This window comes from Lepidochelys kempii, chromosome 14 (assembly GCF_965140265.1).
Source record: "Lepidochelys kempii isolate rLepKem1 chromosome 14, rLepKem1.hap2, whole genome shotgun sequence".
Lineage (NCBI taxonomy): Eukaryota > Metazoa > Chordata > Testudines > Cheloniidae > Lepidochelys > Lepidochelys kempii.
The window spans coordinates 39,996,477-40,020,619 of record NC_133269.1 but is presented as its reverse complement, the minus strand read 5'-3'; the positions used below and the strand labels follow the sequence as shown (position 1 = coordinate 40,020,619).

General features: G+C 52.0%; 1 protein-coding gene across 1 annotated transcript; it reads left to right on the top strand.

The window, feature by feature from the left end:
- Nucleotides 1-797: 797 nt before the first annotated feature.
- LOC140897876 (uncharacterized) lies at nucleotides 798-24,143 on the top strand. Its single transcript, XM_073311070.1, has 5 exons — nucleotides 798-1,247; nucleotides 1,430-1,517; nucleotides 18,251-18,377; nucleotides 18,997-19,110; nucleotides 19,399-24,143. The coding sequence occupies exons 1-5, from the start codon at nucleotides 1,030-1,032 to the stop codon at nucleotides 22,524-22,526; spliced, it is 3,675 nt and encodes a 1,224-aa protein (XP_073167171.1). The 5' UTR covers nucleotides 798-1,029; the 3' UTR covers nucleotides 22,527-24,143.

Here is a 24,143-nt window from a genome sequence, read left to right as displayed (position 1 = left end):
GCGGTGAGAGCAAGGCCTCTGCCAGCCCAATATGGAGAGAAGTTTGCCGCAGACGGGCTGATCAGCCAGCGGCCGGTGCCCGGTCAGTCCTGCAGGGAGGCTGCGAGCGAGACTGAATGCTGACAGGAGAAGTTTGGAGGCGGGATGACCCCTTACTGCTGGGAGAAGCTCCCCGAGCCCAGGGGCGGTTGGGCCCCCAGGGGGCAGGGGGCTGGATTATTGTGGGTTGATCGCTAGGACCCAGGAGCGGCTGGGGGGCGGCTCTGGGGGGAGCGATCGCGGGGCTCAGGCCCGGCCCAGAAGTGACTCGCAGCCGCTGCGGGGACTCTGGATCCCGGCGAGATCCCCGAGCCCCGGCGGCTGGTGCTGGGAGCCCGGAGCCCGGGCTGCAGCCGGGAGAGGGGAACCTCCAGCCGGGCCCTGCCCGCTGCTCCCCGGGAGCCTCTCCCAGGGCAGAGCCCCCAGCCCGGCCAGGGCCCCTTCCCGGCCCGGCCCCTGCCCCGGGGGGCCCCGCTCGGGGGCAAGGTAAGAGAGACCCTCCCATCCCCCCCTGCAGCGGCCCCCCCCCGTCACATCTGGGCTGCAGGGGGAGGAGGATAAAGAGGGGCCGGAGGCGGGTGCAGGGGATGCCGGGGGCAGGCTGGGATGGGGGCAGGGGTGCACGGAAGGGAAGATGGGGCAATGGAGGAGGATCGGGGGACTGCGGGGCTGAGGGGAGCGAGGTCGGGAATGGGGGAAGATGTGAGTGGGGGGCACAGCGAGGGAAAGGGGGGATGTGGGGAGGCGGGCGGGGGGAGATGCCCAGGCAGCTTCTCCGCCCCATGGGACACGAGGTGGGAGGGGCGGAGAGAAGCTCTTCTCCTGGAACTGGTCAAACCAGCTTTGGGAGCGATCAGGGGACTAACCCCTCAGGGTGCAGAAGCTACAAAGCAAAAACCGGGTGTCCACCCGCCCCCCCCCCCACACACACACACCCTGCTCAGAGTGTGTCATTGTCAGACACCCCCGTGCTGGTGGGGTCAGTGTCTCATGAGTGTTGGGGTCTGCCCGAGGTTCTCGTCTAATTTCCCTGCAGGATTCAGATCTCAGCCACACCAGAGTGAGACCGGAGTCACTGCTGGCTCAGGCAGGGGGATGTGCGGATGGGCCAATGGGATCAGTCTCTGCCTGCCTGTCCCTGGGGGCTGCCGCGGGAGTCCAGGGCAGCTCATTCATCAGGTGTTGTCACCAGAGGGCTCCAGCTATTGGTAAGGGAGAGGGGCTTACACTGCAATGGGGGCCAATCCCCCAAAGTGGCCCTTTGGGTTCTTCCCTTTTTTTAACATTTGGCTCAGAGATGCTGTTACTGGGAGGCTCTGAAGAGTCTGGGGGGAATCGGGGTGTGACATGGACAGAAGCCCCTTCTGTAACCTCCCTCTCGCCCCGACAGGCTGAGGAATCAGGTCCACGTTTCACTAAAGATCGGCCAGTCTTCCAGGAGACAGAGAAGGGAAATGGCTGTGATGGAGCCAGCTCAGGTAGGGGATTTTCAGGGAGCTGCTGGGCGGGTGAGGGAGAGGCAGGGAGGAAACAGGGTGTGAGAAACCTGCTGATTTTCTGAGTAGGCCCATTGCTGGAAGGAGAGCGGTGGAGGGGACATTCCCCCAATTCTCAAACAGGATATAACCCCCTTACACAGGGCTGGGAACATTGTCCAAACTCCCAATGCTGGAGTCTGACCTTACTGGCCAGAGGCTGCTGTGAAATACGAAGGGAAGCTGTCAGGATTCCTGTCCCTGTCCCCGGCTCAGAGCTCTGCTTCCCGTCTCAGCCCGTGGCTGGCAAGCGTGTGGGAAATGAGGAGACCCTCCCCTTCTCCGTGTGCTGTGGGGACATGGAGCTCTCACCGTCTCCCAGTCCCTGGAACCTCCTGGCTGCTCTGAGCAGGGTGCCTGTGGGATTGTGCTACTCTGGCCCACCCACAGCTTCACGTTTTTCTTTCTTTGCCATGATTAGTGGGATTGTGGCTGGGGCAGCAGGTGCTGAGTGGGGGACTCTTGTTGTTTCAGATGCCGGTGACCTTGGAGGAGGTGGCTGTGTATTTCACCCAGGGGCAGGAGGCTCTGCTGGACCCCGCTCAGAGAGCCCTCTACAGGGACGTCATGCAGGAGAACTACAAGACGGTGACCTCGCTGGGTAAGGGATTCTTGTCCCCTCCGTTATTGGAAGCCGTGGGGCCTGTGTATCTGAATTTGGTCAGTTTCTTCCCTGGTCAGTGAGATCAGGGGCGAATGGGTTCCATAATGCACAGCTGCCATGAGAGACACTTGCATCTCCGTGCCCCCTCCAGGAGGACATGGTAGTCAAAACCCAACGGACCCCCCTCCCTGGGAATAGCTCCAGCTATGGAGAGGGCTCTGGGGTCTGCAGGTTTATAAAGAGGAGGGGTTTAAGTCCAGAGCTTTGTGTGAGTCAGCAAAGCCCTCAGAGTACACAGATCCTGGAACGCCTAGTAAGGGTGTAGTAATAATTCAAATCACCTCCCTAATAAAGTCCCCCTGCGCAAGGGGGCTCAGTGATCCTGTTCCCATCCTCTTGGATTTCTCGTTCCTCCAGCAGAGCACAGGGACAGGTTCCACTCACGGAATGTCCTTTGTGACAGATCCTCCACCAATGCTCCATGCACCCTGATCTGGTCTGATTCCACCCTCTGCACAGGAGTTCCCATTTCCAAACCTGAGCTGATCACCCAGCTGGAGCAAGGGGATGAGCCGTGGGTGCCCGATCTCCAGGCCTGTGAGGAAGGAAGGGATGCACCCGCACAGGTGAGGACTGACACAGAGACCATCTGGGGAATGAAGGAAAAGTTTGAGAATCCCCAAATAAGGTGTGAATAACGCCCTCAATTCTTCCTCATCTCAGCCAGGACAGGGCTGTAGTCAGCAGTTATCGCTCACGGCATTCCACCCAGCCTCTTAGCTGCAGGAGTTTGTTTCCCAGCTTTCCTTCCTTGTCAGTGTTTGGGTGGGATGTGGAGGCAGAATCCAATTGCTCAGTCTTTCTGTTGGGTTTCCCTCGGTGCTATTCCTCTCTCTCCCTTGCACAATGACTCCTGTCTCAGTTGAGTCTCTCCCAGCAGGTGCTGAGTGAGGGACTGAGAATGAGGAGGGGAATCGTCATCAGGAAGTCCCTGGAGAAGTGCAACCACAGGGGCCCTTGGTGGGAGGAGCTGAAGGGAATTTTTATGACTGCACGGAAGAGGGAGAAGCCTGGGGAAATTGGCACAGGTCAGAGAGGCTTCTGGGAAACCTCCCCAGGAACAAAGTGGATGAATCTCTTAACAGTGGAGGAGGAGATGAAGATCCCAGAGCGCAGCAGACAAATCCCAAGGAAGAGACACCCTGGCACTGCCTTGAGTGTGGGAAAGGATTCATTGTGAGATCACGGCTTGTGACACATCAGACAATCCATACTGGAGAGAAACCCCTTCAATGCTTGGACTGTGGGAAAAACTTCAATAAACTCTCAGATCTTAATAACCATGGGAGAAGCCACACTGGAGAGAAGCCCATTCAGTGCCTCGAGTGTGGGAAACGTTTCAGTTAAAGGCAGCATGAACATCACATAAGAAAAGCCACACAGGAGAGACACCCCACAAGTGCTCTGACTGTGGGAAAAGTTTCATGCAGAGGTCACACCTTGTTAAACATCAGGCAATCCACACAGGAGAGAGACCCCATAAGTGCTTGGACTGTGGGAAAACTTTCAGAAGAAGTTCAGAGCTTGTTTATCATCAGATAATCCACACAGGAGAGAGACCCCACAAGTGCTTAGACTGTGGGAAAAGTTTCAGACAGAGATCATACCTCATTAAAAATGGGAGAATCCACACAGGATGGACGTGGTCCACTCCCAATGACTGATGAGGAGGGGTCAATACCAAGAGAGGGAAATTGGTTTTGTAGTGAGCCAGCCACTCCCAGTCCCTATTCAGGCCCAAATTGATGGTGTTAAGTTTGCAAATGAATTGTCGCTCTGGAGTTTCTCTCTGAAGTCTGTGTTTGAAGTTTTTTGGTTGAAGGATGGCTACTTTTAAATCTGTTATTGAATGTCCAGGGAGAGTGAAATGTTCTCCTACTGGCTTTTGTACGTTACCGTTCCTGATGTCGTATTTGTGTCCATTTATTCTTTTACATAGAGACTGTCCGGTTTGGCCAATGTACGTGGCAGAGGAGCATTGCTGGCCCATGATGGCATAGATCACATTGGTAGATGTGCACGTGAATGTGCCCCTGATGGTGTTAGGGAAAAAGGGTTTCACTTTTTAGGTGGTCACTTTCCAAACGAGTCATTACTCCAAAGCGGGGAATAATATCCTTGAGGAGACACTTTGCTACGGATACTGCATCTGCTTTTCAGTATCCGTAGCAAAACGGATGTGGGGAACGCCTCAACCCACCCTGAAAAAAGGTCAACCAGGACAAGCAAGTGTTTTCGTCCTGTCACTGGTGGTAAATCCATGAAGTCCATCTGGACCACAGCAAATGGGTACTCAGGTAGTTTGCTATGTCCCATAACTTGTGGTTTGATTGCTCCCTGATGATTATATCGTTGACACAACCCACACTGTGCAATGACGGCCTTTGCAGCTGCATGGACCCCCGGAGCGAAAAACAATTTCTCCGTCTGAGCCACCAATGCCTATAGCCTTTACAGTTGCAGAAGTAGTAGGGAGGTTGGGGTCCTGTAGAGTACTTCTATCTGCTCCGGTGTCAACTAACATTGAATAAGTTTTTCCTCCCACCACAACGGGAAGTTCCAGATGGTTTGCATCCAGCTGCACTGTCCAAGAAGTGGAGGGGGTTTCCGGCGGGGGGAGCGAGGCATTGTGGGCAGCTAGCTTTCAATCAGTACCTCCTTCTTCTTGCCCCTTTTCCTGAACCCTTTGGTAGGCTTGCATAAGAGGGTCAGCTGACTCAGGGGGGTAATTCGGACACTGGGCAGCCCAGTGTCCCTTTTGCCAGCACCGCCGGCACTCATCTGGCCCTGCCCTCCCGGGCTGTGGCTGGAAGTTCTGACCTTATGGTTCCCATCCCTGGGTAGAGCTGCCTCCCCTTCCGCCTCTTCCTCGAAAGCCTCCCCTCCTACGGCTGGCGTCTCGTCCCCGAGAGCTGTCTTGGAACCCTTGCAACTGCAGATCAAGAAGCTTTTCGGACCTCCTAGTGTCCAATTCCTTTCTATTCCTCCAAGCATGGGCTGCTAAACCCACCACCTCCTCCAGCGTTTTGTTTTCATAAGCTGGTTGACTACACACATACTTCCGAGCGAATGGTAATAAGTTTTTTACATACTGGCTGATCACTTGTGTTTTTGCTACAGGGGAGGCTGGATCTAAACCGCCATGGTTTTTTGAAACCTTACTCAGGCAGTGGAAAAATTCCCCTGGGTGTTCATCGTGCTTCTGAACACATGCATCCACCTTTCCCCAATCATAAACAGGCTTAGACTTCTCCTCTAATGCTTCTAAAATTCGCTTTCTCATATTATCCCACACACAAATGTTTTCCGGAACATCCCAATCCATTTCAGGTTTCCCTTGCGGATATGTCTCCTTGCCTTGTACCATCTCTCTGGCTTTCTTATACACCGTTGCCTTCTCACCCTCACTTAGTACTTGATTCAAAACCATCTCCACATCATCATAGTTACAATTATACATTGTGAAAATACCCTTCAACTTTTTAATAAATTCTTCCGGACACTTTCGAAATGGGGGGAAAGTAGCTGACCAATTCATTAGATCCGTGCTGGTAAAAGGGACATACACCATTTGTGTTCCCCCCACACCACTTGGTAGTTGTCGCATAGGCATTTGGACTGCACTAGCCATCACAGCACCAATAACTTTTGCCTGAGGTGTCTCTTGAGAGCGGGTTTTAGCAGGCGTCGCATCACTGAGGTGTCGCGGATCAAGATTTGCCACCTCCCTTGTAGAGGTGCCAGCCTCCTGAGCATCCCCCTGCTCTGTGTCGGATGTGGGTGCATCAGTAGCTAGCGGGAGAGCGGGGCCGCTCCTCTCTCTGTAGTGCGCCCGGTCACTCTCCGGGGACGTGGGTGCGTCGGGGCCGGGCGGTGGTATCCCACCCCATATCCAGGTACATTCTTCCAGTGGTATAGGATCCCCTGCTTCTTTCAATGGGAGTTGGGGATAAATAGACTTTGGCGTTTTTGGCTTCCGGTCAGCATCACCGGATCCTGGATTATAGGGTGGAGGCCGCATGCTTTAAGTTTTTCTTCCTCAATTCGTAAACTAGTAGTTCCACTGGTGCTTTTGCGCCGTTCGGCCTCTCTTATCCATACATCTGAATACTTTAGTTGCTGCGGTTTCAAATCATACAGTGCTTTCCGTAGTTGAACAACAGTATGTAACTCAAATGTTCCTTCCCCCGGCCAGCGATTTCCTGGCTCTGGGTCGTCTTGCGTCATTCCCACCCAGGGACCTTGACACAAAAATATAAACTTATACACAGCTTTGTTGCTATCCGATTGTAAGGCCTTGATATCCCTATCATAATGTTTTAACATATAGCCCAGGGGCGTAGAAGGATCGACAATTCTACTGGACCCTCCTTCCGTCTTTTCCAAAAGACAGAACCCCTGACTGTTGTCTAGACAATCACAAAGGAAAAATTCAGAACTCACCAAGTTCCCACCGGCCGGTGTTCACCAATAGGTTTGGACCCTAGTGCCTTTAGGGATGCCTTATTTAGCCGAAGCAGTGGGTGGAAGCGAGACGGGAAGCCTTCAGGGTTAAAGCAACCCAGGTGCCAGCAAGAAGGATTCAGAGTCCCAACCGTCCACCGGTCCGGAGAAGCGGCAATCCCGGACGAGCCCCCAATTTTGTTAGGGAAAAAGGGTTTCCCTCCCGTCTAGGGTTGGGAGGGTAGCCTTCCCTGGACTTCTGTATTAGCCAAACAAACACAGAGTCAGGACTCTTAGATAAAAAGAGGCACTTTAATGCTAGCAAGTACAACAGCTGAAGGGCTCACCAATTCCTACACAGAGGAATATGGCGAAGCCCAGAACAAAGAACAAGGTAGAGCTTTGATAGCTTGGTTCAACATACTTTGTGATATCTCTTCCAGTTCAAACCGGTCAACCCCTGTTGGTCTGAGTCTTGAGGTATGAACATGGAGGCCCATCTGTATAAGGAATTCCTTCCCCAAACGGGGAGTACAGGTTACACATAGTTCAAATTCTTTCTACCCATAAACATAGGGAAAGGACAGATAAGCATAGAAAAAAGACAGAAGCCTAGCTTTACATGATTATAGGGTTGTTTTCTGGTTCTTTATCAATGGCGTGGCTGTTATGGTTGGGTCCTATGATGGTGTCGCTAGAGTAGATACGGGGACAGATTTGGCAATGGGATTTGTTGCAGGGATTGGTTCCTGGGTTAGCATTTCTGTGGTATGGTGTGTAGTTGCTGGTGAGTATTTGGTTCAGATTGGGAGCTGTCTGTAAGCGAGGACTGGCCTGCCTCCTACTGTCTGTGAGAATGAGGAATCGTTTTCCAGGATAGGTTGTACATCGTTGATGATGCGGTGGAGAGGTTTTAGCTGGGGGCTGTACATGATGGCCAGTGGTGTTCTGTTATTTCCCTTGTTGGGCCTGTCCTGTAGAAGGTGACTTCTGGGTCTCCATCTTGCTTTGTCAGTCTGTGAGTATTGTAGTTTTAAGAATGCTTGATAAAGATCTTGTAGGTGTTTGTCTCTGCCTGAGGGATTGGAGCAAAAGTGGTTGTATCTTGGGGCATGGCTGTAGACAATGGATCGTGTGATGTGTCCTGGATGGAAGCTGGAGGCATGTAGGTAAGTATAGAGGTCAGTAGGTTTCCAGTATAGGGTGGTATTTATGTGACCATCACTTATTTGCACTGTAGTGTCCAGGATCTCTTGTGTGGACTGGTCCAGGCTGAGGTCGATGCTGGGGTGGAAATTGTTGAAATCCAGGTGGAATTCTTCAAGGGCCTCCTTCCCATGGGTCCATATGATGAAGATGTCATCAATGTAGCGCAAATAGAGGAGGGGGCGCTCTGGGACGAGAGCTGAGGAAGCGTTGTTCTAAGTCAGCCATAAAGATGTTGGTATGCTGTGGGGCCATGCAGTGCTGCTGACTTGAAGGTATAAATAGTCCCCAGATCTGAAATGGTTGTGGATGAGCACAAAGTCACAAATCTCAGCCACCAGGTGTGCCGTGGCCTCATCAGGGATAATGTTCCTGACAGCTTGTAGCCCATCCTTGTGTGGAATATTGGTGTAAAGAGCTTCTACATCCATGGTGGCCAGGATGGTGTTTTCAGGAAGATCACCAATACGTTGTAGTTTCATAGAATCATAGAATCAAAGAATATCAGGGTTGGAAGGGACCTCAGGAGGTCATCTAATCCAACCCCCTGCTCAAAGCAGGACCAATCCCCAATTAAATCATCCCAGCCAGGGCTTTGTCAAGCCTGGCCTTAAAAACTTCTAAGGAAGGAGATTCTACCACCTCCCTAGGTAACGCATTCCAGTGTTTCACCACCCTCCTAGTAAAAAAGTTTTTCCTAATATCCAACCTAAACCTCCCCCACTGCAACTTGAGACCATTACTCCTTGTCCTGTCATCCGCTACCACTGAGAATAGTCTAGATCCATCCTCTTTGGAACCACCTCTCAGGTAGCTGAAAGCAGCTATCAAATCCCCCCTCATTCTTCTCTTCTGCAGACTAAACAATCCTAGTTCCCTCAGCCTTTCCTCATAAGTCATGTGTTCCAGACCCCTAATCATTTTTGTAGCCCTTCGCTGGACTCTCTCCAGTTTTTCTACATCCTTCTTATAGTGTGGGGCCCAAAACTGGACACAGTACTTCAGATGAGGCCTCACCAATGTCGAATAGAGGGGAACGATCACGTCCCTCGATCTGCTGGCTATGCCCCTACTTATACATCCCAAAATGCCATTGGCCTTCTTGGCAACAAGGGCACACTGTTGACTCCTATCCAGCTTTTCATCCACTGTCACCCCTAGGTCCTTTTCCGCAGAACTGCTGCCTAGCCATTCGGTCCCTAGTCTGTAGCGGTGCATTGGATTCTTGCATCCTAAGTGCAGGACCCTGCACTTATCCTTGTTGAACCTCATGAGATTTCTTTTGGCCCAATCCTCCAATTTGTCTAAGTCCCTCTGTATCCTGTCCCTACCTGCCACCATATCTACCACTCCTCCTAGTTTAGTATCATCCACAAATTTGCTGAGAGTGCAATCCACACCATCCTCCAGATCATTTATGAAGATATTGAACAAAATCGGCCCCAGGACCGACCCTTGGGGCACTCCACTTGATACCGGCTGCCAACTAGACATGGAGCCATTGATCACTACCCGTTGAGCCTGACAATCTAGCCAACTTTCTACCCACCTTATAGTGCATTCATCCAGCCCATACTTCTTTAACTTGCTGACAAGAATACTGTGGGAGACTGTGTCAAAAGCTTTGCTAAAGTCAAGAAACAATACATCCACTGCTTTCTCTTCATCCACAGAACCAGTAATGTCATCATAGAAGGCGATTAGATTAGTCAGGCATGACCTTCCCTTGGTGAATCCATGCTGACTGTTCCTGATCACTTTCCTCTCATGCAAGTGCTTCAGGATTGATTCCTTGAGGACCTGCTCCATGATTTTTCCGGGAACTAAGGTAAGGCTGACTGGCCTGTAGTTCCCAGGATCCTCCTCCTTCCCTTTTTTAAAGATGGGCACTACATTAGCCTTTTTCCAGTCGTCCGGGACTTCCCCCGATCGCCATGAATTTTCAAACTAATGGCCAATGCCTCTGCAATCACAGCCGCCAACTCCTTTAGCACTCTCAGATGCAACGCATCCGGCCCCATGGACTTGTGCACGTCCAGCTTTTCTAAATAGTCCCTAACCACTTCTTTCTCCACAGAGGGCTGGCCACCTACTCCCCATGCTGTGTTGCCCAGCGCAGCAGTCTGGGAGCTGACCTTGTTCGTAAAGACAGAGGCAAAAAAAGCATTGAGTCCATTAGCTTTTTCCACATCCTCTGTCACTACGTTGCCTCCCTCATTCAGTAAGGGGCCCACACTTTCCTTGGCTTTCTTCTTGTTGCCAACATACCTGAAGAAACCCTTCTTGTTACCCTTAACATCTCTTGTTAGCTGCAGCTCCAGGTGCGATTTGGCCCTCCTGATTTCATTCCTACGTGCCCGAGCAACATTTTTATACTCTTCCGTGGTCATTTGTCCAATCTTCCTCATCTTGTAAGCTTCTTTTTTATGTTTAAGATCCGCAAGGATTTCACCGTTAAGCCAAGCTGGTCGCCTGCCATATTTACTATTCTTTCGACACATCGGGATGGTTTGTCCCTGTAACCTCAAGAGGGACTCTTTGAAATACAGCCAGCTCTCCTGGACTCCTTTCCCCCTCATGTTATTCCCCCAGGGGATTCTACCCATCAGTTCCCTGAGGGAGTCAAAGTCTGCTTTCCTGAAGTCCTGGGTCCGTATTCTGCTGCTTACCTTTCTTCCCTGTGTCAGGATCCTGAACTCGACCAACTCATGGTCACTGCCTCCCAGATTCCCATCCACTTTTGCTTCCCCTACTAATTCTTCCCGGTGAATTGTGAGCAGCAGGTCAAGAAAAGCTCTCCCCCTAGTTGGCTCCGCCAGCACTTGCACCAGGAAATTGTCTCCTACATTTTCCAAAAACTTCCTGGATTGTCTATGCACCGCTGTAGTGCTCTCCCAGCAGATATCAGGAGGATTAAAGTCGCCCATGAGAACCAGGGCGTGCGATCTAGTAGCTTCTGCAAGCTGCCGGAAGAAAGCCTCATCCACCTCATCCCCCGGGTCCGGTGGTCTGTAGCAGACACCCACCACGACATCACTCTTGTTGCTCACACTTCTAAACTTAATCCAGAGACACTCAGGTTTTTCTGCAGTTTCGTACCGGAGCTCTGAGCAGTCATACTGCTCCCTTACATACAGTGCTACTCCCCCACCTTTTCTGCCCTGCCTGTCCTTCCTGAACAGTTTATAACCATCCATGACAGTACTCCAGTCATTGAGTTTTCCCACCGAGTCTCTGTTATTCCAATCACGTCATAATTCCTTGCCTTCACCAGGACCTCCAGTTCTCCCTGCTTGTTTCTAAGGCTTTGTGCATTTGTATATAGGCACTTGAGATAACCTGCTGATGGCCCCTCATTCTCAGTTTGAGGTAGGAGCGCTCCCCGCACAGACGTTCCTGCCTGTGCTTCCTCCCGGTATCCTGCTTGCTCACTTACCTCAGGGCTTTGGTCTCCTTCTCCCGGTGAACCTAGTTTAAAGCCCTCCTCACTTCCTCAGGAAGTCGGTGGTGTCTCGAAGACAGCTGGGAGTGCTGGTAGCATAGGGTGTGAGGAGAGAGTCCACATCGCCAGATAATCCTGCTGTAAGAGTGCCGATGCCTGAGATGATGGGGTGTCCCGGGTTTCCAGGTTTATGGATCTTGGGTAGCAGATAGAATACCCCTGGTCGGGGCTCTAGGGGTCTGTCTGTGTAGATTTGTTCCCGTGCTGTTGCAGGGATTTGTTCCCGTGCTGTTGCAGGGAGTTTCTTGAGCAGTTGATGTAGTTTCTTTTGGTACTCCTCAGTGGGATCGGAGGACAGTGGCCTTTAGATTGTGGTGTTGGAAAGTTGCCTGGCAGCCTCCTGTTCATAATTGTTAGGGGAAATTAACCCTGTTAGCATATGTGACTCCATTTTGGGTTTCCTGTCGGCCATTAACTAGAAGCGAGCACACCACGTACCAAGGGAGGAGGATCCTTCAGGGTGGACAGTCTGGACAGTTTCAAGAGAAGAGAAACAAAGGAGACAGGAACCAGCCGACATGCCTGAAATAGCTGCTAATTCAGCGTTTTTGCAGCGGGAAGGTGGCTACAGGGGACTGGTGATAGATAAGGAGAAGGCCTGTTTATTGGGTTAGGCCTCCCCCACCCCACCCCCAGCCCCGAGGCACACAGGCAGGATGTTTTGCCAACAGTATATAATCTTTGTGTAACCTGTAATCGGGGTCCCGCTCTGCTTAAGAAAACGGTACCACGCTCGAACGTAATAAACCTACAAACTCTGAGACACTCTGCAGTCTGTCTTTATTTGGTTGCCTCAGCCTAGAAACGAACTGTGTCTGTCCTAACTGGAATAATTCGTAATAGTTGCTGTGAAATATGAAGGGAAGCTGTCGGGATTCCTGTCCCCATCCCCAGCTCAGAGCTCTGCTTGCCGACTCAGCCTGTGGCCGGCAGGCATGTGAGAAATGAGAAGACCCTCCCCTTCTCCCTGTGCTGGTGGGACAAGGCGCTCTCACCGTCTCCCAGCCCCTGGAGCCTCCTGGCCGCTCTGAGCAGGTGCCTGTGGGATTCTGCTACTCTGACCCTTCACTCTTTTCTTTCTTTGCCATGATTAGTGGGACTGTGGCAGGGGCAGCAAGTGCTGAGCGGGGGACTCTTGTTGCTTCAGATGCCGGTGACCTTGGAGGAGGTGGCTGTGTATTTCACCCAGGGGCAGGGGGCTCTGCTGGACCCCGCTCAGCATCTGATGCGTTCTGACCAGTGTTCCCTCAGTTTTTACGTCCAAGTGCGGAATGAATTTGGTTCTACGCACCAGTATGTGACACATCATCTCCATATTGGTGCACAGAACAAAATTAATGGGGTGGGGGTGGGGCCGAGGGATTCGGAGTGTGGGAACTGGCTCAGGACTGGGACAGGGATGAGGTGCAGGGGGTGAGGGCTCTGGATTCAGGTGCAGGCTCTGGGGTGGGGCTGGGGATGTGGAGGTTGACGTGTGAGAGGGGGTTCAGGGCTGGGACAGAGGGATGGGGTGCGGAGGGGTGAGTGCTCTGGCTAGGCATGTGGGGGTTGGGACTGGGGATGAGGGGTTTGGGGTTCAGACTGCAGTGGAGAGAGGACTCCCCCAGCCCTCTCTCACCACAGGAGTTTGGGGCCAGGTCAGAGGCAGCTCTCCACAGCCACGGCGGCTCCTGTGGTCCTCGGCCATGCTGAGGGAGGGGTTCCACTCCCCAGCAGCTCCAATGGACCTGGGCCAAGCCTGGGGAGGGGCTCCTCTCCCTGCCTGCCTCCACGGCCCTCCATAGCCTGCAGTGCAGCTGCGTAGCCTGCCGGGAACACAGTTTCTGACGCCTGACCTCCCTTTAGCAGAGTGATTGCTAGTCCCTGAGTTCCCCCTTTGGGGCCAGGTTGTCTCATTCCCAGATAGTCAAGCATTTACTGCTTTTACATTTTATCCCTTATGGGCCAGAATTAACCAGATGCTAAAAAGGTGGGAGAAGGGACAGTAAAATGTGGAGTTTTCGCTTCTGTGCTATTTCAGGGCAACGGGGTGAGTGCGAGAGATTCCCTCCTTCCCCTCTCACTGTCACGCTCCTCTCTCCACACAGCAGCCTCTGTCCCAGCCATGGAAAGTTTAACCTGCCTCCGTTCTATCCCTCCATCTCCCACGGTGTCACGTACCACCCTGTCCCTGGCTCTCCATGCTTTGGAGTCACAGCTTTGATGTCTATGATCTTAGTCAGACTCCGGAGGGCTGGAGAAGGAAGTGTCACAGACACTTGGAGTTGGCAGGGAAATCTCAATGAACTTCAAAGCACAGTTGGATCTTCAGATCTTAGAGCCCCATTTCCATCTATTGGTAAAATTGCTTCCCGGCTTTTTCTAGGTTTGGTCCAGATCATTTGTAGATGGGAAGGTTGTTTTCTCTTTCGTTCTCTTTCTTTTATGATGATGCTAAAACTTTTGTTACTAATACAGCCGAATAATGAGGCGAGAAGCAAAGCTGGTTTAGCCACTGGAGAAGAAAATGGGTAAATTTCTTCCCCGGATTTTGAGTCTTAAAGGATTCTCTGAGATTTCCACCAACAGGAAGAAAGGGGTAAACAAAGAAACTTACAATTCATCTGTAGTACAGTGTGTAGCTCACTTATGCCACGGAGTTCCCTGACCCCATGACCCAGCAAAGACTTTTCAAGTATATAGGATCCAAGTACAAGAAGTGGAGAAAGGGGTTCTGGCCCCATCTCTACTCAGGGCAGCAAGATCCCTTGAAAGACAGTAGGAGCATCATTGAGCTGGGGGAGTGGTCCGAGCTGGAAGGCTTTCCAAAGAGCATGGACTGCTGAAAGCTTTTGGGTTAGAGAAATCCTTTTGTTTGTAAGGGTACGTCAACACTGCAAACTTAAGTTGACCTGTATTAGGTTGACTTATAACCACTCCAGTAATGATTGCGGTAGATGATGTCCACACTGTCCTCCTTGGGTCGGTGGGGTGTGTCCTCACCAGGAGCACTTCCACCGACCTAGGAGGGGCAATGTGGGGAACTGAGAGCCCGCTCTGCCAACTCCAGCAGCATCTCTCTCCCAGGAACGTGGCTGCGGTACAAGCTCTGTGTGAATTGCTCCCCATCTAGACCCCGTTCCCTGCTGGGCTGCCCCCCCCCCACTCCCTCTTCCCCATAAAGAGCGAGGGAGGCCACCTGGAGCTTCTCCCTCCTCCGCCCCCCCCGCACCATTCCCCTCCCAGTTTGACACCAGACCATAAATAACTACTCTGAGTGCAGTCTTTAGTTGTGCACCCACTTTACAGTAGTTTCATCTCGACCAATGAATTCTTCCCTGCTGGTCAGAACTGAGTCTAACCCACCTGCCCCCTGGTTCCTTCCTCCACCATCGGAAAGCAGAACTTGTCCCTGACGCGTTCCCAGCACTTCTGGCACAGTGGGTGCTGTTAGGGTGACCAGGTGCCCGGTTTTCAACCATGAAGTCCAGTGGAAAAGGGGACCTGACAGTGTCCGATCACATCTACTGACCGGACAGCCAAAGTCGAGTTACTGCGGGTGGGGAGGCACTGGGTCATCACTCCCATTAGACCCAACTCAGCCGGGGCTGCCTCCTACCTGCACTGGGCAGCTGCAGCTCCCAGCCCCGGCTCCACAGACAAGCCCTTCCTGACCTAGGCAGGGAAGGGGGAAAGAGAAGTGGAGGGCGGGTAGACCCTTGGAGGAAGAGGTGGAGTCGGAGCAGGGCCTTGGAGGGAAGAGGTGGGGCAGGGTTGGGACCTTGGGGGGAAGAGGCGGGGCAGGGGAGGTTGCAGCATTCCGACTTGAGTGTCCATTTTTAAAATATTTCCAAATTGGCAACCCGAGTCGCTAGCTGAGAGGTTGAAAAAATTTTTAGCAAACGTAGAAATACCGTTTTTCACAGCAGCGGATTTACTAACTGCCAATAAAGAAACTATGATTTTCATGTTTATAGGAGTAAGGGGATTGTTGGCCCCTTACTGAAACTTAATGGGTTGGCCATTACTTAGGCCTTCCCCGAACACCAAAAGAAAGGGGGAGGGCCAATGAGAAATGAAGACCCTGAGACTGATGGGGGTGGGGGTGGGGGAGGGGCAATGCTGTAGGTCAGCCTGATTGACAGGGCAGGCAGGCCAATGAGGGAGTCAGCAGCCAGGTCCTCTCCTTTGTGTCAGCTGGAGCTGGCTGGGCTAGAGCAGAGCAGGAGGGGCTAAGGAGAGAGGAGGGCTGGGCTGGGCTGGAGGCAGAGGGAAACTGGAGCAGCCGGGAGCAGTGAGCGAAGGGGACCCTGGGCAAAGGGCCCAGGGGAAGGAGAGGCCCTCAGCCAAGAGGCCTTGCAGGCCAGACTGGGTGGGGGATCATAACCCTGACAGGAAGCAGCTGATGCTAGGAAGAAGGGTCCTGCCACCTAGAGCCTGAGGCCAACACCAGAGTTAGTGTCTAACCCTGGGCATGCCTGCAGCACACCCAGGGCCTGGGCAGGAGGACTGGGACGTGGGAGGGACAGACTGTGAAGTGCCCTGGCATTCCAGAGAGGGTTGTTTGGGGTCCCCCCCCACAGAGCGAGGTGACATGTTTTCCTTTCATCTTTTCCACTTTTCTCTTTATTTTTATATTACTTGCTGTTTAATAAATTGTATTTGTTCTTAACTCTGTGCAATGATCAAGGAAGCATCCAGAGTGGAGAGAACACCCCACAGTGGGGACAGCTTTCCTGAGTGATCACAAGATTGGGGGTCGAGCACCTCAGGAGCCCTGGGCCCAGCCTTGGGGTTACGGGTCCAGAGTGGAAGCAGGCTGGCGGGGGAGAGGGGAGGGGTCCTCGATGTCATGCAGGCCTCTGGGTAAAGGACTCAGATCCTTTTGCTTGCCAGTTCCTCTGGTGCTCGGTAGAAGGCAGAAAAGTTCCCCACACTAGGGGGAGTGTTCCCCCCTCTTACCTCTGTGCATATTGATTGGTTTCTACTAAAGTTAATTAGATTATAGGGGCAAGTGTGAGAGCGGGCACCAGCGAGAGTTGCTGGCCACACTCTGAGGCCACCAAATTTGGTGGTGTGAACCCCTGGGCAAGATGCTCATGATGGTCCCTTGTGACCTTGGAGCCTGTGAGTGTAACAGGAGCCGGGCACAGGGATGCTGATCCTTCGGTGAGTTGATCGCTAGGACCCAGGAGCGGCTGGGGGGCGGCTCTGGGGGGAGGATCGCGGGGCTCAGCCCGGCCCAGGAAGTGACTCGCAGCCGCTGCGGGGACTCTGGCTCCCGGCGAGATCCCCGCGCCCCGGCGGCTGGTGCTAGGAGCCCGGAGCCCGGGCTGCAGCCGGGAGAGGGGAACCTCCAGCCGGGCCCTGCCCGCTGCTCCCCGGGAGCCTCTCCCAGGGCAGAGCCCCCAGCCCGGCCAGGGCCCCTTCCCGGCCCGGCCCCTGCCCCGGGGGGCCCCGCTCGGGGGGAAGGTAAGAGAGACCCTCCCATCCCCCCCTTGGAGCGGCCCCCCTCGTCACATCTGGGCTGCTGGGGGAGGAGGATAAAGAGGGGCCGGAGGCCGGTGCAGGGGATGCCGGGGGCAGGCTGGGATGGGGGCAGGGGTGCACGGAAGGGAAGATGGGGCAATGGAGGAGAATCGGGAGGCTGAGGGGAGCGAGGTCGGGAATGGGGGAGGATGTGAGTGGGGGGCACAGCGAGGGAAAGGGGGGATGTGGGCAGGCGGGCGGAGAGAAGCTCTTCTCAGCTTTGGGAGTGATCAGGGGACTAACCCCTCAGGGTGCAGAAGCTACAAGGAAAAAACCCAAACCCCCCACCCGGCTCTGAGTGTGTTATTGTCAGACACCCCTGTGGTGGTGGGGTCTGTGTGCCCTGAGTGTTGGGGGCTGCCCAGGGCCGTGGTCTGATTTCCCTGTAGGGTTCAGATCTCAGCCACACCAGAGTCAGACCGGAGTCACTGCTGTCTCAGGCAGGGGGGTGCGCGGATGGGCCAATTGGGTTAAGCCTCTTCCTGCCTGTCCCTGGGGGCTGCCGGGGGAGTCCAGGGCAGCTCAATCTTCAGGTGACACCACCAGAGGTCTGCAGGTATTGTTAAGGCAGAGGGGTTTACACTGCAATGGGGGGAAATCTCCCAAAGTGGCCCTTTTGGTTCTTCCCTTTTCTTTAGCATTTGGCTCAGAGATGCTGTTACTGGGAGGATCTGAAGAGTCTGGGGGGAATTGGGGTGAGACACGGACAGATGCCCCTTTTGTAACCTCCCTCTCGCCCCGACAGGCTGAGGAATCAGGACCACGTTTCACCAAAGATCGGCCAGTCTTCCAGGGGACAGAGAAGGGAAATGGCTGTGTTGGAGCCAGCTCAGGTAGGGGATTTTCAGGGAGCTGCTGGGCGGTGGAGGGAGGAGAGAGGGTTTGATTAACCTACTGATTTACTAAGTAGGCCTATTGTGGCAGGGAAAGGGGAAGGGGACATTCCCCCATTTCTCAGGCAGGATATAACCACCTCGGCAGGGCTGGGAACATTTTCCAGGCTCCCAGCGCTGGATCCTGAACCCACTTGCCTGGGGCTGCTGTGAAATATGAAGGGAAGCTGTCAGGATTCCTGTCCCTGTCCCCAGCTCAGAGCTCTGCTTCCTGTCCCAGTCTGTGGCTGGCAGGCGTGTGGGAAATGAGAATATCCTGCCGTGCTCCTTGTGCTGGGGCGGACAGGGAGCTCTCACCTTCTCCGCCCCCTGAAGCCTCCTGGCTGTTCTCAGCAGGGTGTGGGTGGGATTCTGCTACTCTGGCCCTCCCACAGCTTCATGTTTTTTTTTTCCTTTCCCATGAGTAGTTGGATTGTGGCTGGGGCAGCAGGTGCTGAGTGGGGGACTCTTGGTGTTTCAGATGCCGGTGACCTTCGAGGAGGTGGCTATTTATTTCACCCAGGGGCAGGGGGCTCTGCTGGACCCCGCTCAGAGAGCCCTCTACAGAGACGTCATGCAGGAGAACTATGAGACGGTGACCTCGCTGGGTAAGGGATTCCCGTCCCCTCAGTTATTAGAAGCTGTGGTGTCTTAATGTGGTGAGGTTTTTCCCTGGTCAGTTACAGCAGAGGCGAATGGGATCCATAATGCACAGCTGCCATGTGAGAAATACATGCATTTCGGTGCCCTCTCCACTGGGACACGGGAGTCAAAACTCAATGGACAAGCTAAACCATCCCCACCCCTCCAGCTTTCAAAGGGGCATAAATCCGCATTGTTTTTTCTTCTCTGTATTGTTTCTTGGCTGCACATACAATCTCTGTTCATCTCCCTCCTTGGGAATAGCTCCAGGCATGGGGAGGGCTCTGGGCTCTGCAGGTTTAGAAAGAGGCAGGCTGAAGTCGAGACCATTGTGTGAGTCAGCAAGGCCCCCAGAGCGCACAGATCCTGGGAACGCCTAGTGAGGGTGTAGTAATAATTCAACTCACCTCCCCAGACAATGTCCTCTGCATAAGGGGGCTCAGTGACCCTGTTCCCATCCTCTTGGATTCCAAGTTCCTCCAGCAGAGCACAGGGACAGGTTCCACTCACGGAATGTCCTTTGTGACAAATCCTCCACCGATGGTCCATGCACCCTGATCTGGACACATTTCACCTTCTGCACAGGATTTCCCATTCCCAAACCTGAGCTTATCGCCCGGCTGGAACGAGGGGAAGAGCTGTGGGTGTCCGATCTCCAGGATTTCAAGGACAGAAGGCTTCTGAGATGCACCAGCAAAGGTGAGGACTGACAGAGAAACCATCTAGGGAATGAAGGAAAAAGTTGAGAATCCCAAAATATGATGTGAGTAACGCCCTCAGTTCTTCTTCATCTCACCGAGAGCAGGGCTATGGTCAGCAGATATTCCTCACACCATTCCACCCTTTCTGTCTCTCCTTTCTTGTAAGTGTTTGGGTGGGATGTGGAGGCAGAATGCAACTGCTCAGTCTTTGTGTTGGCTTTTCCCTCAGTGCTATTCCTCTTTCTCCCCAGCACAATGACTCCTCTCTGGATTGTGTCTCTCCCAGCAGGTGCTGAGCGAGGGAGTGAGAAGAAGGAGGGGAATCATCATGAGGCAGTTCCTGGGGAAGTGGAACCACAGGGGACCTTTTTGGGAAGAGCTGAAGGGAATTTTTCCCATTGCTGGAATCAGGGAGAAGCCTGGGGAAATTGGCACAGGTCAGAGAGGCTTCTGATAAACCAACCCAGGAAGAAAGTGGATGAATCTCTTAACGGTGGGGGTGGAGACAAGAATCCCAGAGAGCAGCAGACAAATCCCAAGGAAGAGACACTCTGGCACTGCCTTGAGTGTGGGAAAGGATTCATTGTGAGATCACAACTTGTTACACATCAGACAGTCCATACGGGAGAGAAACCATTTCAATGCTTGGACAGTGGGGAAAGCTTCAATAAGCGCACAGATCTCAATGACCATGGGAGAAGCCACACTGTAGACAAGCCCATTCAATGCGTTGAATGCGGGAAATGTTTCAGTTCAAAGTCAGCACTAGATTCACATGAGAAAAGCCACACAGAAGAGAGACCCCACAAGTGCTTGGACTGTGGGAAAAGTTTCAAGCAGAAATCAGACCTTGTTCGTCATCAGGCAATCCACACAGGAGAGAGACCCCATAAGTGCTTGGACTGTGGGAAAAGTTTCATGCAGAAATCATGCCTTCTTAAACATAAAAGAATTCACAAAGGAGAAAAACCCCACAAGTGCTTGGACTGTGGGAAAAGCTTTATATGGAGGTCAGACCTTGTTATTCATGAGGCAGTCCACACAGGAGAGAGACCCCATAAATGCTTGGATTGTGGGAAAAGTTTCATACACAGGTCACACCTTGTTAAACATCAGGCAGTCCACACAGGAGAGAGACTCCATAAATGCCTGGATTGTGGGAAAAGTTTCATACACAGGTCAGACCTTGTTCAACATCAGGCAGTCCACACAGAAGAGAGACCCCACAAGTGCTTGGACTGTGGGAAAAGTTTCAAGCGGAAATCAGACGTTCTTAAACATAAAACAATTCACAAAGGAGAAAGATCCCATAAGTGTTTGGAGTGTGGGAAAAGTTTCACAGTGAGCTCAAGCCTTGTTAATCATCAGAGAATCCACAGTGGAGATAGACCCCACAAGTGCTTGGACTGCGGAAAAAGTTTCACTTCGACATCAGCCCTTAGTTATCACCAGAAAAGCCACACAGCAGAGAGACCCCACAAGTGCTTGGACTGTGGGAAAAGTTTCACTTGGAGATCAGCCCTTGGTTATCATCAGAAAAGCCACACAGGAGAGAGACCCCACAAGTGCTTGGAGTGTGGAAAAAGTTTCAAGGGGAAATCAGGCCTTGCTTATCATGAGAAAAGCCACACAGGAGAGAGACCCCACAAGTGCTTGGACTGTGGGAAAAGTTTCAAACTAAGGTCAACCCTTCTTCAACATCAGGCAGTCCACACAGGAAAGACGCCCCATAAGTGCTTGGACTGTGGGAAAATTTTCATGCAGAAATCTTACCTTCTTAAACATAAAAGAATTCACAAAGGAGAAAAACCCCACAAGTGCTTGGTCTGTGGGAAAAGTTTCAGATGGCGGTCAGAGCTTGTTAATCATCAGGCAATCCACACAGGAGAGAGACCCCACAAGTGCTTGGACTGTGGGAAAAGTTTCACTTCGAGTTCAGGCCTTGGTAATCATCAGAAAACCCACACAGGAGAGAGACCCCACAAGTGCTTGGACTGTGGGAAAAGTTTCACTTCGAGTTCAGGCCTTGGTTATCATCAGAAAAGCCACACAGGAGAGAGACCCCACAAGTGCTTGCACTGTGGGAAAAGTTTCAAGGGGAAATCAGACCTTGTTCGTCATCAGGCAGTCCACACAGGAGAGAGACCCCACAAGTGCTTGCACTGTAGGAAAAGTTTCAAGCGGAAATCAGACCTTGTTCATCATCAGGCAATCCACACAGGAGAGAGACCCCACAAGTGGTTGGACTGTGGGAAAAGTTTCATACTAAGGTCAACCCTTGTTCAACATCAGGCAGTCCACAGAGGAAAGAGGCCCCATAAGTGCTTGCAGTGTGGGAAAAGTTTCAAGCGGAAGTCACAGCTTGTTAATCATCAGGCAATCCACACACGAGAAAAACCCCATAAGTGCTTGCAGTGTGGGAAAAGTTTCAAGGGGAAATCAGGCCTTGTTCGTCATCAGGCCGTCCACACAGGAGAGAGACCCCACAAGTGCTTGGACTGTGGGAAAAGTTTTACTTCGAGTTCAGGCCTTGGTTATCATCAGAAAAGCCACACAGGAGAGAGACCCCACAAGTGCTTGGACTGTGGGAAAAGTTTCACTTCGAGTTCAGGCCTTGGTTATCATCAGAAAAGCCACACAGGAGAGAGACCCCACAAGTGCTTGGACTGTGGGAAAACTTTCACTTCAAGTTCAGGCCTTGGTTATCATCAGAAAAGCCACACAGGAGAGAGACCCCACAAGTGCTTGGACTGTGGGAAAAGTTTCAAGGGGAAATCAGGCCTTGTTCGTCATCAGGCCGTCCACACAGGAGAGAGACCCCACAAGTGCTTGGACTGTGGGAAAAGTTTCACTTCGAGTTCAGGCCTTGGTTATCATCAGAAAAGCCACACAGGAGAGAGACCCCACAAGTGCTTGGACTGTGGGAAAACTTTCACTTCAAGTTCAGGCCTTGGTTATCATCAGAAAAGCCACACAGGAGAGAGACCCCACAAGTGCTTGGACTGTGGGAAAAGTTTCACTTCGAGTTCAGGCCTTGGTTATCATCAGAAAAGCCACACAGGAGAGAGACCCCACAAGTGCTTGGACTGTGGGAAAAGTTTCACTTCGAGTTCAGGCCTTGGTTATCATCAGAAAAGCCACACGGGAGAGAGACCCCACAAGTGCTTGGACTGTGGGAAAAGTTTCACTTCGAGTTCAGGCCTTGGTTATCATCAGAAAAGCCACACGGGAGAGAGACCCCACAAGTGCTTGGAATGTGGGAAAAGTTTCACTTCGAGTTCAGGCCTTGGTTATCATCAGAAAAACCACACAGGAGAGAGACCCCACAAGTGCTTGGAATGTGGGAAAAGTTTCATACGGACGTCAGACCTCGTTAAACATGGAAGAATCCACACAAGATTTAAATTTCTTTGACACATGGTAAGAAAGGGTTAAGCAACTTGTATGTAATTGACTCAGATTCAACTTTTAGAATGAGATTTTAAAAGTGTTTCCACCTTCATGAAGCTAGAGTTTAAAATGTAAACATGTTAAAGACTTGGAAGAGGGGTAACTGTCCTGGTCTGTTTAGCTATATGTTTTTAGAGGTTAACAATTTATGGAAAGGGTTCCTGTATTCTGTTAATTCAGAGATTATACCCATCGCTCATGTCACCTGCCCAATTCCAGCTCCCTCTCCTTGAAATCACTGGGGTTAGGGGCTGAAGGATGGAGGGAATGTTTATAGCTGAAATCACCAAAATGTGTTTTGCAAGGTTAATATCAGTGAGATCTGTTCCTCTCTCCTGCTCGGACATTTTCTCTGGGGATCCCGCAGACAGAAAGGAGCAGGTGTTACCATCTTGGGTTCCGATCGCAACGGTGACTGTCTACACTAGTAATTCTCAAACTGTGGGGCATGTCCTCCCAATGGAGGCACAGGAATATGTCAAGGGAGGCGTGACCTCTGGCTGGGACTCTTGAAGAAGGACCTGGCCTATCTGGGAGTTGGGGATAAATGCTCAGGCTCTCAAAAGCCAGGTGGAGCAGCAAGGCAGAAATCAGGGTGGCAATGGGGTGATAAGTCTGCTGTGAACAGTGATATTGACGAATATCACTTTTCACTCGGTCACCCTTACTTCTGTGCTGCTGCTGGAGGCCTTCAGAGCCGGGCGCATTGCCAGCAGCGACTCTGCCTTTAGAGCTGGGTGGCCATATATGTGCTTGTGAGGGCGGGGGCGTAAATGACCACACACACAAAGAAGGGGGGGCCAGTGAAACACTTTTGAGAACCACTGGTCTACACTCTTATGGCCACCACGTTTACAGAAGGATAAATCTTCTCCAAAGTATGTCTTGTGAAGTATCCTAGGAAAAGTTATCAAGTGGTGAATATTATTGTCCTGTTGAAATGTGTCTATCAGCGCTGTCCATGGAGCTCTGAGAGTTTGCTGTACATTTGTTACATGCTGGAAAGCTGGAAAACGCCCAGAATGAAGACTCACTCTTTAGAGACAATGGTACCTGCAGACCAGCTAGGTGCTAAGTGGCCCTTAATTGCTTAGCTGGCCATTCACCAGCTGTGGAGCTGTGAACAAGAGAGTTACAATTCACCAGAAGGACGGCTGGATGCTCACTTTGGCCACAGACTGATTGTTGCCTGCCCCCTGGCTGGAGCTTGAATCTCAAAGAAGAGAATGGTATAAAAGCAGAAGGGAGAATTGCCTCCATTTTCACCTCTCCTCTCCCATCTTTACAGAAATCAAGGATATGCCTTGAAAGGCCACAGAGGCCTTGGACTGGGGAGGATGCACCAAGGCGGGAAGGAAATCCCTCCTGGGTACGAAGAACTGTGAACCGCTTGCAATAGCGGGCGGGGTGCGAAAACCTGCTTGCTTTGCATTTTCCTTAGATTGGTAAAATTTACGATTTAAAATGCATGTTTTAACTGTATAGATTTAACTAGTTCTGACCTTTCACATCTTTCTCCCTTGTGATCCCTGAAAACCTCCTTGTTCCAGTTAATAAACTGATTTTAGTGTTTTGTCTGGA